The following is a 17,049-nucleotide window of genomic DNA, read 5'->3' on the forward strand; positions in this document are numbered from 1 at the left end:
ATTAATGTGAATTCTATGCTAATTGTGGATGTACCACGTCTGAGCTCAACAGAGTTTTATCATGTTGATACACTCTGATACACTATTTCAGGTGGTATTCTTTCTACCTTTTAGAAATAGTCCTTAATGCAAGCATGAGACCTTAGTGGCATAATTTGACACCATTATTAGCAAAAGTGAAGTGCCATGGATGGAAGACTGAGGACAGAAATATAAATATTTTTTGAACATTAGACTGTAAAATAGCAAATTAGAACACACACACACACGAGTAACCAAAATGGAGGTAATTAGAGGACACTTAATGAAATGACAAATAATATTTAAAGTTTTGAATCCTTGTAAATTCCCCTTTACTTTCCAATAATCAAAGTGAAGTGCATGTTGTGACAGAAACTATTCTGAATTTGGGTTTGAAGGTTTGAATTCTCTTCAACACACTTCAATATTCCTTAAATATAAATGCAATCATAGAACAACCACGCCCTAAACAGAAAGACTTCCTTTCTCTGAATCAAAGCAGTTATTTTCTCAAAGAAATGTTGTCTGTTTACATTAAACAGAGGTGGCTGCCACCTGTAAGATGAACTAGTGAACACCTTGATTTTCAGAACCCATTGTCACTTATTCTTGATTGATGCTATGTTCCCATGGTACCTTGGCCTGGTCATCTTTACCACTTAGGCCAGATTGAGATAGTTTGCATGTGAAACTCTTTGGCCTGCTCCCTTCTTCAAGTATTTCGTCATTGTCTGTGTATGCAGGCCTGGGATGATATGGTTTTGGGGGCAAGACTGGGGTTTCCAGAGCTTCCTTAGGAATGACCCCTGTGGGAGCTGAGTGGCTGCGGCATGGGTGGGGTTTGACTGACTCAATGACGTCTGGCTCGGACAGGCTGTACCTCACTGGTATGTAAGGGGACTCTCCATCTTCGTCTGTGTTCCAGATCTGACTGGGGACAGAGTCTATGGTGTCAGCACGTGGTGGCTCCATCGACTGGCCAAAATTGCTTTCACTCAGAGAGGATACTCCACTGCTTGCGCTGCCAGACAAAGTGGAGTTGCTGCCATCAAGACCTGAATGGGGGCTGGTAGGTGATGCAGGTATAGGATGCAGTGAAGACTGTAGAAAAAGAGGGTGGGGAACAAGAAGGGAAGGTTAGTTTTTCATTTTTTTAAGCCCAAAGAAATTTCATCTTGTAATAGCTTTGTTCTGATGGGATATTTGAAGAAAGGGTTTGCCCATGACTGATCATCACAGAGTGATTAAAAAAACTGTGGGATAGTAGATTATTCAGTCATAGATAATACTATAAGCAAACATGTTGCTCTCTGCACTCCAAGTGAAGAGTAATTGGATAACAAGGACAATACCCTTGAGAATACCGTCCCTATCCTTTGATGCATTAATGCCGACTGTAGCTCCCTAACGGTACCCCGACTTAGATCACCACATTTACCTCATTCCAGGGACTGAACATGTAGGTAGGTCACAAACACAAAACATCAGGTACCAGGTACAGGTACCTTGAATACAAAAGGTCCCACTCACTATTATTAAAAAAGGATGTGCTCCTGCTATTCTGGCCAATAGTTATCACTTCTCTGACAATGCTAGAACAGATTTTCTGGCTATTATCACATTGCTGTGAGGACTTTGCTGTGTGTGATATAGCTGACATTAGTTCTTTACATTTTAACAGTAAGATCTTTCAGAAAGATTCACTTAAGGGATAACCTGGATTGTGAAGGGTACTGCATAGATTGAAAGACTTCCTTGAAATCTAAAACGTAAAGTTGTACCCATCACGTGGCATATTGACCACATACTTAAGTATACTTACACTACAAGAGAGGTTTCAAAAGTATTTTGGTAGAAGGTTGGGCTCATTCTTATACATAATTATTTTATGTAACAATCAATCGGCTGAAGGCTTTGTTCCTGCACTGTACAACTATGACTAATTTTGGGACAATTACCTTACGTAGGGTTCGTGCAGGTAGGGCAGGTGGTATATCACTGGTTTGATGATGGAAGGCATCAAAATTCATAGAGAAATGACCTGGGAAATAAATGAGGAAAATTTGCTAATATTTAAAAATAACTACAATCATCACTGCCAACATACAGTAGTATCTTCTCCATCATGGCAAATTAAGAAACTGTTACACTTTACAGCATAGAAGAACATCTGGTCATGGAACATCCATTTGCTCCTTTGGACAGTCATCCCACCAATCCTAATTCCTATCATTTTTCCAAGCCATTTTTCTTATAAAAAACATTTTTAATGGCTGATTTCCTCACTGTTCCTGATCAGATTACTAGGTCATGAACACCCTCACAGAAATTTTTTCAAATCTTTATTTTAGTTTCTTACTGGCTCTATAATTTCTGGCTGTTAGTTATATTATAATCCTACTAACTCTCTTCTGAATCTTTCTTCCTGAATGAGGATATCAAAAACAGAATACATTTACCAATTGCAGACAAAAAACAAAATATAATGAAGATTTAGATTCATACTTGATCTGTATACTTTGAAAATCTGGGATGTAGAATGTTGCTTTTTGTTGATTTTTCATTTTTGAAGGTTTATTTAAAATTTTTACTTTTGATATATGTTTCTTATGCACGGTAAATTTCTGCAGATATCTGCTCTATTGAATAATTCTCTATATCAGGGTTTCTCAACCATGGTTCTGTGGAAACCTAGGGTTCCGTGAGAGGTTGCTATGGGTTCTGTGAGAGATTGTGATTAAAAAAAACATAGTTTTTTGAATTTTGCATAATGCGCGATGCTTGTGGCTCGCCGTGGTGGGCAGTGACCAAGCAGCCCTGTTAGCAATCTCAGCCCAGTATGGCAGTGTGCAGTTGGACTGTGTTTATTTAGTTGAGTCCATTCTCAGTTTTTGACACAAAACAGGGAGGCCAGTGATAAATGGTGAGCGCTGCATTGTACGAAGGGGAGGACAGTAGGCTATTGAGGAGCATGAAGTGCGTTTTCTGAGCATTGAATTGACTTGCCTAACTTGGGCTGTGATGTTAGCCTCACCCCCTTGATTTACCTCCCCAAACTTCCCCTGACACGCACCGACTGGGAACGAACAAACTAACAGTGTAGTAGAAAATTGGAGGGAAATTTTCATTCTAAAAATGGCCCAGTGTAGCGATTTTTGAAGAGGAAGCGTGCAGTGGAAGAGGGGGATTCCAGGCCTAGGCCTACGGACAATTCTGATCAGGTTAATGATAAAGAATTACAATTTTCTGAGTCATTTCACTGCACTAGTGCAATAACGGACACAAAAAAAAGTCCACCTTTACAATGAAAGCTAGTTATCAATGGGTTTTACATGGACTGGTGATCCAAGTTGTCCTATTCCATTGTGCCTAGTCTGTGGTAAACAACTTACAAATGTAGCAATGGCTCCAGCAAAATTGAAAAGAGACTTAACTACAAATCACAGCCATATGACATGTAAAAGTGCTGATTATTTTAAATGACTATGGAATCTTGAAACAAATAGATTAAAGCTTTTGAAAATAAAGTCACAGTTAATAAAAAGGATCCAAAAGCAAGTTATTTAGTAGCTTTAAGACCACTTCATTCGAGAATGTTGAAAAAACTGTGTGAAAACCTAGACAACCAACAGACCAATCTCCTGCTACATACAGAAATCCAGTGACTTAGCAGAGGAAGAGTTCTCAACAGGGTATTTGAGCTGAAAGGCGAATTGTACGAGTACTTTCAAAACAAATAGTAAGCCAGATTTTGCTGAGTGCTTTGAAGATGAAGAATGGCTACAGAAACTAGCCTACTTAACAGCCATTTTTCATAATACGAACCAGTTGAACAAGCCTTTGCAAGGCCCTGGAGAAAACGTTTTGACTTCAAGTCATAAGATTCTTGGATTTAAAAAGAAACTGAATCTTTGGAAAAATCATGTTGCAAAAGGAAATCTTGATTTTTTTTCCACTGCTGCTTGGCCTTGAGAGTGAGGAAGGACATCAGGAAGTCTTGAGTCTTATTGAAAACCACCTGGAAGAACTACAGATCAAAACTGAACAATACTTTTCCTCCCTTTCAACACAACTGTATGACTGGGTGAGGGACTCTTTCTCTGAATCTTCTGCTCAGCCTGAGAACTTGACTTTGAGAGAAAAGGAAGAACTTTGCGAGCTGCTTTCTGATCATGCACTCAAGATGAGATTTACTGACCTGCCCCTGGCCACATTCTGGATTTCCATGAAAGAAGAGTATCCTGCCATCCATAGGAAAACAACGGACATTTTGCTGCAGTTTTCAACATCTTACAATTGTGAGCAAGCTTTTTCTTGTTTAACAAGCATCAAGAACAAAGATAGAAATTGTCTCATTTCAATTGAAAGTGAAATCCATGTGTGCCTATCTCAAGTTCGACCCAGAAATGAGAAATTTATTATGTTTACCTTATGAGTTTTAAAAATTTATAAAAGGGAAAGAAGGAGATTAATTTCAAGAAAGGTAAGCTAAGCTTATCTGTTTTTTTTCAAGAAAGATTAAAAATTTATTATCTACTCAAAAGGGCACTGACAATTATTTTTGGATTATTATATCTACAACTTACTGATCATGCTAATGTACCGTCAGGTGTAGAAATAATAACTTTTATGCAGTGGTTCCCTGAGACCTGGAAAGTATTTCAAGGGTTTCTCCAGGGCAAAAAGGTTGAGAAAAGCTGCTCTACACCTTAGAAACCTTTTCTGCAGTCTTCACAGTAATCATTTTCCTATGTTTGAGTTGTCTTAAGATGTTAATCTTGTGCCTCAAGTACAGAACTTACTAAAAAAAGACAAAAAAGTAAAATGCCACAGATGCTGAACTCTAAGGAAATTGCTAAAATGGTGTAAAGCCAAGCAGGGTGACATACAACTTGATCTCCTTGTAGCAGAATTTGAAATGATAACTTTATCTCTCTTCCTCCAAAAGGCATTTTCTGCATACCCACAAAATGCACATTTGTGACAATTTCAAAATAATTAACGATATCAATCAATACTCTTATCATTACCATCTTTGACAGTTGACAATAAACATGTCTCATTCACTCCCATACTTGAAAGAACAACTTTTGGATCATGACAGTTCTCTTATCTCTACAGCCTTTAACTTTTGTCCGTCTGTATTTTGTTGTTGACATGATCATCATTGCCCTTTTAGTTTACTGATTTTGTTCCCAAAAACCCCAGATATTCTATCCTAAATGCCCTATTTTCTCCTAACAGCTACACTGTGTTCAAATAAAGATTTCTCTCTTAACATATTTTCCCAGATCTGGCTTCTCTAGACTGCTGCATTTTTAAACAGTAACTTGATAAAATGTAATTACTATTTCTTAACAGGTTTCCTTTCCTTCCTGACTCTTTATTTTAGGTTTCCAGTATTTGCAGTTGTTTTTTTAAATTTACAATAACATTCTGACTGATTGCATCTTCCAGTCATTCACATGCTCATGGGTATGCTATTGCATGTCATATGGCTTGATCTTCAAGGCTCTTCAAGAATTCCAGCTTTTTGTGTCTTTAAGAAGGTATAATATCTTTTGTATCCACAGATCACTAAATAAAACTCATATAGTCTATGGCATGACTACAATATTTAAATTCATTGAATATAGTAGTCTTACAGTACATAGAAACGTTAAGTCCAACAGCAGCAGGCTTGTGGAGTTATTAGGAAACCCGAGGAGCAATAAATGGATTCAGAAAATGTATTGCTGGAGAAAGAAAAGATTGAAGATTAAAATGATTGAAAATCAGTGCGTTGAGATGACCTGGCTGGGCATAAAGGCCTTTTCAACTCCAGGACTTATAATTCAGGTACTGATTTTAAGCATAAACTAAAGATATTGTTAAAAGGTTAGATATGTCTCTGCTGCTCTCTTGCTAAGTTATAGCCTTTTAAGCTTCCCCATTTGATTCAATAAAGGGGCTTTACTTTTCTACTTACCAGGTGGTAATGTGCGTGGTGGTACTGGAGGCGCAATAATGGTGCCCACATGTCCTGACAAGAATGGTACTGTATCTCTGGTTCCACTGTCTAGACTCCAGCAACTAGGAGCAGCAGGCACCGCTGAAACATAGTGAAACAGTGAAATGAAATTCAGAAGCAAACAAAGCTCAGGACAGACAACTTTAAGGCATTGCAGTGGAAATAAAATTGGGAAGCACATGTTCACAATCGCCACTACTGAACACATTGATTGGATTAGGTGCAATGTATCTAGGTTTTTTCAAAATATAAAGTGCAGGGTGTAAGGAGGGACAGAATGACATCAGGGAGCCAAAGACAGGGTAATGAATGGGAACAGAAATGGCAGATAGAATATAACATATCACTTTGGTGGAAAAATTAGAAAATGTTTTTTTTAAAATGGTGGGAGACCAAAAGATGTTGATGTTCAGAGGGACTTGGACATAACTCACTAACAGTAGACATATGAGCAAAGCAGGCAATTAGGAAGGCAAATGGTGTACTGATCTTTATTCCAAAAAAATTTGATTACAGGAACAGAGATTTAGCAAATATACAAGGCCCTAGTGAGACTGTACTCTGCAATATGGTGTATGGGTCTTGTCCACCCACCTAGAATATACTTGCAATTAAAAGTGCTGTGAAAGCTTACTAGCTTTGATTTAGGTGTGGTGAATTTGTCATGTGAGGAGAGTTTAAGAAGATAGCTCTATATTCTCTGGAATTTAGAAGAATTGTCTCATTACCACTTGTTAAGTAGGAAAACGAAGCTCCTTTATTGAATCACACAGGAAAGTAAGCTGTACCTTAGCTGTAACTTAGCAGAAGAAAAGCAGGAATACTGAAGAAGCGTCTCACCCTGAAACGTTGAATGTTTATTTCTCTCCACAGATGCCACCTGCCCTGTTAAGTTTCTCCAGCATTTGTGTGTGTTGCAGGAATTCATTGCTTACCTTTAAGCAATATCAGCACTTTATGCTCCAAATCAGTACCTGAATTACGAGAAGTCTTAGAAGAGGAAAAGGCCTCTATACTCAATCAGGCCCTCTCAACCCAGTGGTTTATATTCATCTCAACCAATTTCCTTCCTCCAGCAATGCATATTTTGAATACATTTATTGCACACTTTAGTTCCCATATAAAAGTATTCCACACATTCTTACAGAGTCAGGCAAAGTAGATGCAGAGATGATGTTTCTAGAAATAGGATCACAGTTTCAAAATAGACACACATGAGAGGAAATTTCTTCACTTCAAGAGTGGGAAATCTTTGGATATCTCCACTCTAGGTGCAGGGGAAACTCCAGTACTGAGTAAATCCAAGGCAGAAATTGGTAGATTTTTATGTTTTATTATTAAAGGATATGGATTAGTGCAAGGGACTGATGTTGAGGTAAAGATCATCCATGACCTTATTGAATGGCAGAGTACATACAAGAGACAAGATATCCTTTTTTCTTTGTCTATTTCTTATGTCCTTGTCTGTTCTGTGGGAGGCAAAGGTATGCTGTGAAACAGATTCAAACAGTGGGCAAAAAGGTAGGTGGTGGAATTTGATAGGGGAACATGAGGTTATCAGAAAAACTGCAGATGTGGGAAATCTTGAATAGTAACAGAATTTCTGTACCTGTGTCTCCTGAAATGTCGTCTTTCTTCCTGAGCTGTGGCTTCCACTTCACTATTGTTAACAAAGTTAACACAACCACACCTGGTTTATTTTCTGTAGCTCTGCCTCCACCCTCTTTCTGGGACAGAATACTATCTACCCCATCAATTTCTGTATTTAACAGATCATTTTCAGCAATTCTGCTACCTTCAAAGAAATTCCACCAACAGACACGTGTGTCCCTTTCCTCCCCTTTCAGCATGTTGTGGGAGCTGTTCCATTTGGCAAGCCACTCTACTACCTTACAGCACTTTCCTTTACAACTGTAAGGGAACTGCATGGCTTTGTGAAGGGCAGATCGTGTCTAACAAGCCTGAGAGAGTACTTTGAGGAGGTGACCAGGCATATAGATGAGGGTAGTGCAGTGGATGTGATCTATATGGTTTTTAGTAAGGCATTTGACAAGGTTCCACACGGCAGGCTTATTCAGAAAGTCAGAAGGCATGGGATCCAGGGAAGTTTGGCCAGGTGGATTCAGAATTGGCTTGCCTGTAGAAGGCAGAGGGTCGTAGTGGAGGGAGTACATTCAGATTGGAGGATTGTGACTAGTGGTGTCCCACAAGGATCTGTTCTGGGACATCTACTTTTTGTGATTTTTATTAACGACCTGGATGTGGGGGTAGAAGGGTGGGCTGGCAAGTTTGCAGATGACACAAAGGTTGGTGATGTTTTAGATAGTGTAGAGGATTGTCAAAGATTGCAGAGAGACACTGATAGGATACAGAAGTGGGTTGAGAAGTGGCAGGTGGAGTTCAACCCGGAGAAGTGTGAGGTGGTACACTTTGGAAGGACAAACTCCAAGGCAGAGTACAAAGTAAATGGCAGGTTACTTGGGAGAAACATAGAAAATAGGTGCAGGAATAGGCCATTCGACCCTTCGAGCCTGCACCGCCATTCAGTACGATCATGGCTGATCATCCAACTCAGAACCCTGTACCTGCCTTCTCTCCATACCCCCTGATCCCTTTAGCCACAAGGGCCATATCTAACTCCCTCTTAAATATAGCCAATGAACTGGCCTCAACTGTTTCCTATGGCAGAGAATTCCACAGATTCACTACTCTCTGTGTGAAGAAGTTCTTCCTCATCTTGGTCCTAAAAGGCATCACCTTTATCCTCAAACTGTGACCCCTCGTTCTGGATTTCCCCAACATCAGGAACAATCTTCCTACATCTAGCCTGTTCAATCCCTTTAGAATTTTATACGTTTCAATAAGATCCCCCCTCAATCTTCTAAATTCCAGAAAGTATAAGCCTAGCCGATCCAGTCTTTCATCATATAAAAGTCCTGCCATCCCAGGAATCAATCTGGTGAACCTTCTTTGTACTCCCTCTATGACAAGAATGTCTTTCCTCAGATTAGGGGACCAAAACTGCACACAATACTCTAGGTGTGGTCTCACCAAGGCCTTGTACAACTGCAGTAGTACCTCCCTGCTCCTGTACTCGAATCCTATTACTATGAATGCCAGCATACCATTCGCCTTTTTCACCGCCTGCTGTACCTGCATGCCCACTTTCAATGACTGGTGTACTATGACACCCAGGTCTCGTTGCACCTCCCCTTTTCCTAATCAGCCACCATTCAGATAATAATCTGTTTTCCTGTTCTTGCCACCAAAGTGGATAACCTCACATTTATCCACATTAAATTGCACCTGCCATGAATTTGCCCACTCACCTAACCTATCCAAGTCACCCTGTATCCTCTTAGCATCCTCCTCACAGCTAACACTGCCGCCCAGCTTCGTGTCATCCGCAAACTTGGAGAAACTGCATTTAATTCCCTCGTCTAAGTCATTTATATTGTAAACAACTGGGGTCCCAACACTGAGCCTTGTGGTACCCCACTAGTCACCACCTGCCATTCTGAAAAGGTCCCGTTTATTCCCACTCTTTGCTTCCTGTCTGCCAACCAATTCTCTATCCAGGTCAATACCATACCCCCAATACCATGTGCTTTAAGTTTGCACACTAATCTCCTGTGTGGGGCCTTGTCAAAAGCTTTTTGAAAATCCAAATACACCACATCCACTGGTTCTCCCCTATCCACTCTACTAGTTACATCCTCAAAAAATTCTATGAGATTCCTCAGACATGATTTTCCTTTCACGAATCCATGCTGACTTCATCTGATGATTTCACCGCTTTCCAAATGTGCTGTTATCACATCTTTGATAACTGACTCTAGCATTTTCCCCACCACCGATGTCAGGTTTACGGGTCTATAATTCCCTGGTTTCTCTCTCCCTCTTTTTTTTTAAAAAGCGGGGTTACATTAGCCACCCTCCAATCCTCAGGAACTAATCCAGAATCCAAAGAGTTTTGAAAAATTATCACTAATGCATCCACTATTTCTTGTGCTACTTCCTTAAGCACTCTGGGATGCAGACCACCTGACCCAGGGGATTTATCTGCCTTCAATCCCTTCAATTTACCTAACACCACTTCCCTACTAACATGTATTTCCCTCAGTTCCTCCATCTCATTAAACCCTTGGTCCCCTACTATTTCCGGAAGATTATTTATATCCTCCTTAGTGAAGACAGAACCAAAGTAGTTATTCAATTGGTCTGCCATGTCCTTGTTCCCCATGATCAATTCACCTGTTTCTGACTGTAAGGGACCTACATTTGTCTTAACCAATCTTTTTCTTTTCACATATCTAGAAAAGCTTTTACAGTCAGTTTTTATGTTCCCTGCTAGCTTTCTCTCATAATCTTTTTTCCCTTTCCTAATTAAGCCCTTTGCCCTCCTCTGCTGGACTCTGAATTTCTCCCAGTCCTCAGGTGTGCCGCTTTTTCTGGCTAATTTGTATGTTTCTTCTTTGGAATTGATACTATCCCTAATTTCCCCTGTCAGCCACGGGTGCACTACCTTCCCTGGTTTATTCTTTTGCCAAATTGGGATGAACAATTGTTGCAGTTCATCCATGTGATCTTTAAATGCTTGCCATTGCATATCCACCGTCAACCCTTTAAGTATCATTTGCCAGTCTATCTTAGCTAATTCACGTCTCATACCTTCAAAGTTACCCTTCTTCAAGTTCAGAACCTTTGTTACTGAATTAACTATGTCACTCTCCATCTTAATGAAGAATTCCACCATATTATGGTCACTCTTACCCAAAGGGCCCCGCATGACAAGATTGCTAACTAACCCTTCCTCATTGCTCAATACCCAGTCTAGAATGGCCTGCTCTCTAGTTGGTTCCTCGACATGTTGGTTCAGAAAACTATCCCGCATACATTCCAAGAAATCCTCTTCCTCAGCACCCTTACCAACTTGGTTCACCCAATCTATATGTAGATTGAAGTCACCCATTATAATTGCTGTTCCTTTATTGCACGCATTTCTAATTTCCTGTTTAATGCCATCCCCAACCTCACTACTACTGTTAGGTGGCCTGTACACAACTCCCACCAGCGTTTTCTGCCCCTTAGTCTTATGCAGCTCTACCCATATCGATTCCACATCCTCCCGGCTAATGTTCTTCCTTTCTATTGCGTTAATCTCCTCTCTAACCAGCAACGCCACCCCACCTCCTTTTCTTTCATGTCTATCCCTCCTGAATATTGAATATCCCTGAATGTTGAGCTCCCATCCTTGGTCACCCCGGAGCTATGTCTCTGTGATCCCAACTATATCATATTCATTAATAACTATCTGCACATTCAATTCATCCACCTTGTTACGAATGCTCCTTGCATTGACACACAAAGCCTTCAGGCTTGCTTTTGCAACACTCTTAGCCCTTATACAATTATGTTGAAAGGTGTCCCTTTTTGATTTTTGCCCTGGATTTGCCGGCCTGCCACTTTTACTTTTCACCTTACTACTTTTTGCTTCTACCCTCATTTTATACCCCTCTGTCTCTCTGCACTTGTTCCCATCCCCCTGCCACATTAGTTTAAATCCTCCTGAACAACAGTAGCAAACGCTCCCCCTAGAACATTGGTTCCAGTCCAGCCCAGGTGCAGACCGTCCTGTTTGTAACGGTCCCACCTCCTCCAGAACTGGTTCCAATGCCCCAGAAATTTGAATCCCTCCCCCTTGCACCATTTTTCAAGCCACATATTCATCTGAAATATCCTCCTATTTCTACTCTGACTAGCACATGGCACTGGTAGTAATCCAGAGATTATTACCTTTGTGGTCCTCCTTTTTAGTTTATCTCCTAACTCCCTAAATTCACCTTGTGGGACCTCATCCTGTTTTTTACCTATATCGTTGGTACCTATGTGCACCACGACCACTGGCTGTTCACCCTCCCACTCCAGAATTTCCTGCAGCCGCTCAGAGACATCCTTGACCCTTGCACCAGGGAGGCAACATACCCTCCTGGAGTCTCGTTTGCGGCCACAGAAACGCCTATCTATTCCCCTTACAATCGAATCCCCTATCACTATAGCTCTCCCACTCCTTTTCCTTCCCTTCTGTGCCGCAGAACCATCCACGGTGCCATAAACTCGGCTGCTGCTGCCTTCCCCTGATGAGACATCTCCCCCTACAGTATCCAAAACAGTATATCTGTTTCAGAGGGAGATGACCTCAGGGGACTCCTGCACTACCTGCCTACTGCTACGCTGTTTAGTGGCCACCCATTCCCTTTCTGCCTGTGTAGCCTGTACCTGTGGTGTGGCCAACTCACTGAACGTGCTATTCACGACTTTCTCAGCATCGCGGATGCTCCATTATGAATCCAATCGCAGCTCCAGCCGCTCAATGTTGTCTGCCAAAAGCTGCAGCTGGACACACTTTCTGCACACATAGTCATCAGGGACACTGGAAGTATCCCTGATTTCCCACATACTGCAGGAGGAACAAACCATGGGGCTGATCTCAGCTGTCATGACCTACCCAATATGCTACAGCCTTGCCGCCTTCCTTGCTTCAAATAAAATACCGCTGCAGACCGTTCTCCTTTTAAAGGAACTTACCCGGCCTTACCTCACTTGGAGTGAAGCTCGTCCTCAGCCTCTGCTCGCCGAAGCCTCTCGAGACAAAGCTTTCCTACTCCGTCTCCCTCTACTCCGTCGCCCGCTCCGTCAAACTGCTCTCTTTTAAATACTCCCGCTGCTTCTCGGACTGACTTACACGTGCTTGCGCATTCCTGTCCCGATCAACCGCCGAGAAAAATGGCCGACTCCCACAAACTGCTCTCTTTTAAGTACCCCGCTGCTTCACGGACTGACTTACACGCGCTTGCACAGTCCTGTCCCGATCAACCGCTGAGAAAAATGTGAAGGAGCAGAGGGATCTGTGGGTACATGTCCACAGATCCCTGAAAGTTGCCTCACAGGTGGATAGGGTAGTTAAGAAAGCTTATGGGGTGTTAGCTTTCATAAGTCGAGGAATAGAGTTTAAGAGTCGTGATGTAATGATGCAGCTCTAAAAAACTCTGGTTAGGCCACACTTGGAGTACTGTGTCCAGTTCTGGTCGCCTCACTATAGGAAGGATGTGGAAGCATTGGAAAAGGTACAGAGGAGATTTACCAGGATGCTGCCTGGTTTAGAGAGTATGGATTATGATCAGAGATTAAGGGAGCTAGGGCTTCACTCTTTGGAGAGAAGGAGGATGAGAGGAGACATGATAGAGGTGTACAAGATAATAAGAGGAATAGATAGAGTGGATAGCCAGCGCCTCTTCCCCAGGGCACCACTGCTCAATACAAGAGGACATGGCTTTAAGGTAAGGGGTAGGAAGTTCAAGGGGGATATTAGAGGAAGGTTTTTTGCTCAGAGAGTGATTGGTGCATGGAATGCACTGCCTGAGTCAATGGTGGAGGCAGATACACTAGTGAAGTTTAAGAGACTACTAGACAGGTCTATGGAGGAATTTAAGGTGGGGGCTTATATGGGAGGCAGGGTTTGAGGGTCGGCACAACATTGTGGGCCGAAGGGCCTGTACTGTGCTGTACTTTTCTATGTTCTATGATGCAAGACTCTGCCTAAGAGTGCAGTGGATGAAAAGTTTGAAAAGGGAGATTTTTAGATTATAAGGGAATTAAAATTGCATTCAGACTAGAAAGTACATTTGAGGCAAAGGATTAGATTTGTCATGATCTCACAGGATAATAGTGTGCTTGAGAGGTTGTATGACCTATGACTGCTCCATTTATCTTTTTATATAACTGTTTACAGGATTGTGAACATTGCCGGCAAGGGCAACATTTATGTCTTCATCCATAAATGGTCCAGAGATAACAGGCTTGTTAGGCCTGTGAGTAACAACATTGGTGGATCTGGAATGGGGTATGGCAGATTTGCTTCCCTGAAGAACATTAGTGAACCAGATGGTTTTGCAACAGTTCACTTGATTCAATGACACCATTAACAGATGCTCGTCTTTATTAATTGAAATTAAGCTCTCAGTTGCAGCTGTGTTTCTAGATCAGTGGCCCAAATCTCCAGATGCTGGTACAGTTTGCTACAATCCTTTCCTTCCTTTGGTGTTCTTTCAAGTGTGATGCAATGCTTTAATGCAGATTCTTGAGAAAAATCTACAGGGTATTAGTTGACTCATCTTTTCTAAACAATATGAAATACAATACTCAAAGCAAACACGAAGTTCAATTTCCAGTTAATTATCTTTCATTCCCTGGGCATATTATGATATAGTCTGGCTGATCTCTGAAAATCTGTTACAAGCAAGACTCATTATTAAAAGCAGGAGAACGAGCTATATAAATTGGGACTCCAATGTTGAAAAGACATTACTGGAGAAGCAGCAGCAAATGAGAACGGAGCACAAAGAAAAATGTGATGTGAATTGGTGCTTATTTAAAATCTACTTGAAGGAAATTCTGCCATGCCTGAAGGAAACAAACTGGTCAGAACTGAAAGTCCATGTTGGTTAAAAATTCCTCTCACAGATAATCCAAGGCACCTTCCAGATGGTACCTTCTTTAATTTTATTTCAACACTGACATTGTCCACCATTCTACTCATCTCCTCTGTTCTCAGCAATCTCCAGGTCATCTGCCTGTGCACCGACATATATCCCCATCTCCTACAGGTACGTGCTCATCACCCCCCCAGACAAATCCTCCCATAATGTGCACTCCTGTCTTATTCCCCCTGACTGTCCATGCACAACCCTGACCCAGGCCATTCCCTCTATTATCTTCGTAGTGCTGGGTGACTGTAGAGTAAGGTTCCATTCTCCCGCACACAAGGCTGCAGGGAGAGAATATCAATGGGCTATTCCAGGAGATTCGACCTGAAGCCATAGGTTTGCAATCCTTATTTATATTTTTCCCTGAAATATGTTACATTAATTTACTCAAATGTAGTTAGGCTGAATGACAATGAAAGAGTTTTTAGATATTAAGAGACTCAGGAATATAAGATTAAGGAAGTCATTCCTGTCTGTGGCCATCAAACTTTACAACTCCTCCCTTGGAGGGTCAGGCACCCTGAGCCAATAGGCTGGTCCTGGACTTATTTCCTGGCCTAATTTACATATTACTATTGAACTATTTATGGTTTTATTACTATTTAATTATTTATGGTGTAACTGTAACGAAAACCAACTTCCCCCGGGATCAATAAAGTATGACTATGACTAATGCAGGTTGGCCTATACTTGATTATGCAGTTATCTCTCATTCCTTTTTAAACAAAAGTACCACATTAGCAGTCTCCTAGTCCTTTGGCACTAGGCAAAAAGTATGAGATCAAGGTAACTTCATCTATGATTTCTTCCCACACTTCTCCTTAGTTTTTAAGGATTTCTTGAATAGGGTGGTGAGGTGGAGATATGTCTTTACCAAAAGAGGTGCAAGGCACTCCTTCCTTTCACTACTTTGCAGGTTTTTCTAGGGCAAGGTGTAATACAGTCATAGTCATAGTCATACTTTATTGATCCCGGGGGAAATTGGTTTTCGTTACAGTTGCACCATAAATAATAAATAGTAATAGAACCATAAATAGTTAAGTAGTAATATGTAAATTATGCCAGTAAATTATGAAGTAAGTCCAGGACCAGCCTATTGGCACAGGGTGTCTGACCCTCCAAGGGAGGAGTTGTAAAGTCTGATGGCCACAGGCAGAAATGACTTCCTATGACGGTCTGTGCTGCATCTTGGAGGAATGAGTCTCTGGCTGAATGTACTCCTGTGCCCACCCAGTACATTATGTAGTGGATGGGAGACATTGTCCAAGATGGCATGCAACTTGGACAGCATCCTCTTTTCAGACACCACCGTGAGAGAGTCCAATTCCATCCCCACAACATCACTGGCCCTACGAATGAGTTTGTTGATTCTGTTGGTGTCTGCTACCCTCAGCCTGCTGCCCCAGCACACAACAGCAAACATGATAGCACTGGCCACCACAGACTCGTAGAACATCCTCAGCATCGTCCAGCAGATGTTAGAGGACCTCAGTCTCCTCAGGAAATAGAGATGGCTCTGACCCTTCTTGTAGACAGCCTCAGTGTTCTTTGACCGGTCCAGTTTATTGTCAATTCGTATCCCCAGGTATTTGTAATCCTCCACCATGTCCACACTGACCCCCTGGATGGAAACAGGGGCCACCGGTACCTTAGCTCTCCTCAGGTCTACCACCAGCTCCTTAGTCTTTTTCACATTAAGCTGCAGATAATTCTGCTCACACCATGTGACAAAGTTTCCTATAGTAGCCCTGTACTCAACCTCATCTCCCTTGCTGATGCATCCAACTATGGCAGAGTCATCCGAAAACTTCTGAAGATGACAAGACTCTGTGCAGTAGTTGAAGTCTGAGGTGTAAATGGTAAAGAGAAAGGGAGACAAGACAGTCCCCTGTGGAGCCCCAGTGCTGCTGATCACTCTGTCAGACACACAGTGTTGCAAGCACACGTACTGTGGTCTGCCAGTCAGGTAATCAAGAATCCATGATACCAGGGAAGCATCCACCTGCATCACTGTCAGCTTCTCCCCCAGCACAGCAGGGTGGATGGTGTTGAATGCACTGGAGAAGTCAAAAAACATGACCCTCACAGTGCTCGCTGGTTTGTCCAGGTGGGCGTAGACACGGTTCAGCAGGTAGACGATGGCATATAATATAATATTCGATGGCATATAATACCTGCTTAGCTCCCCAATCAGGGTCACATGAAGCCATGGGAGCAGGTGGTGGGTGGCCTTATGAGCAGCTGGTGCATATCACAAGTCCTGGTTATGCGGCCCATAACTCCAAGCAGACAATCTTTGAATAGTATTGATAATGGCTGGGGTCACCTGTCTTGTAAGGACACTGCCCAGAAAAACGCAATGGCAAACCATTTCTGTAGAAAAATTTGCCAGGAGCAATCATGGTCAAGAACATGATCACCCATATCATGTGACACAGCAAATAATAAATGAATGAATGAATCTTGCATCTA

The 17,049-nt window shown here is 41.7% G+C and overlaps 1 protein-coding gene across 1 annotated transcript in view; it reads right to left on the reverse strand.

The window, feature by feature from the left end:
* Positions 1 to 624: 624 nt before the first annotated feature.
* The window catches only part of dock3 (dedicator of cytokinesis 3), a 946,041-nt gene continuing 929,616 nt past the window's right edge, over positions 625 to 17,049 (reverse strand). The window contains exons 52-53 of the mRNA XM_072280136.1: positions 1,980 to 2,062; positions 625 to 1,122 (exon numbers count right to left, since the gene is read on the reverse strand). Of these exons, the coding sequence (XP_072136237.1) occupies positions 625 to 1,122; positions 1,980 to 2,062 (581 nt within the window). The remainder of the gene's footprint in view (positions 1,123 to 1,979; positions 2,063 to 17,049) is intronic.

Source organism: Mobula birostris, chromosome 16 (assembly GCF_030028105.1).
Source record: "Mobula birostris isolate sMobBir1 chromosome 16, sMobBir1.hap1, whole genome shotgun sequence".
In the NCBI taxonomy this organism is placed as follows: Eukaryota; Metazoa; Chordata; class Chondrichthyes; order Myliobatiformes; family Myliobatidae; genus Mobula; species Mobula birostris.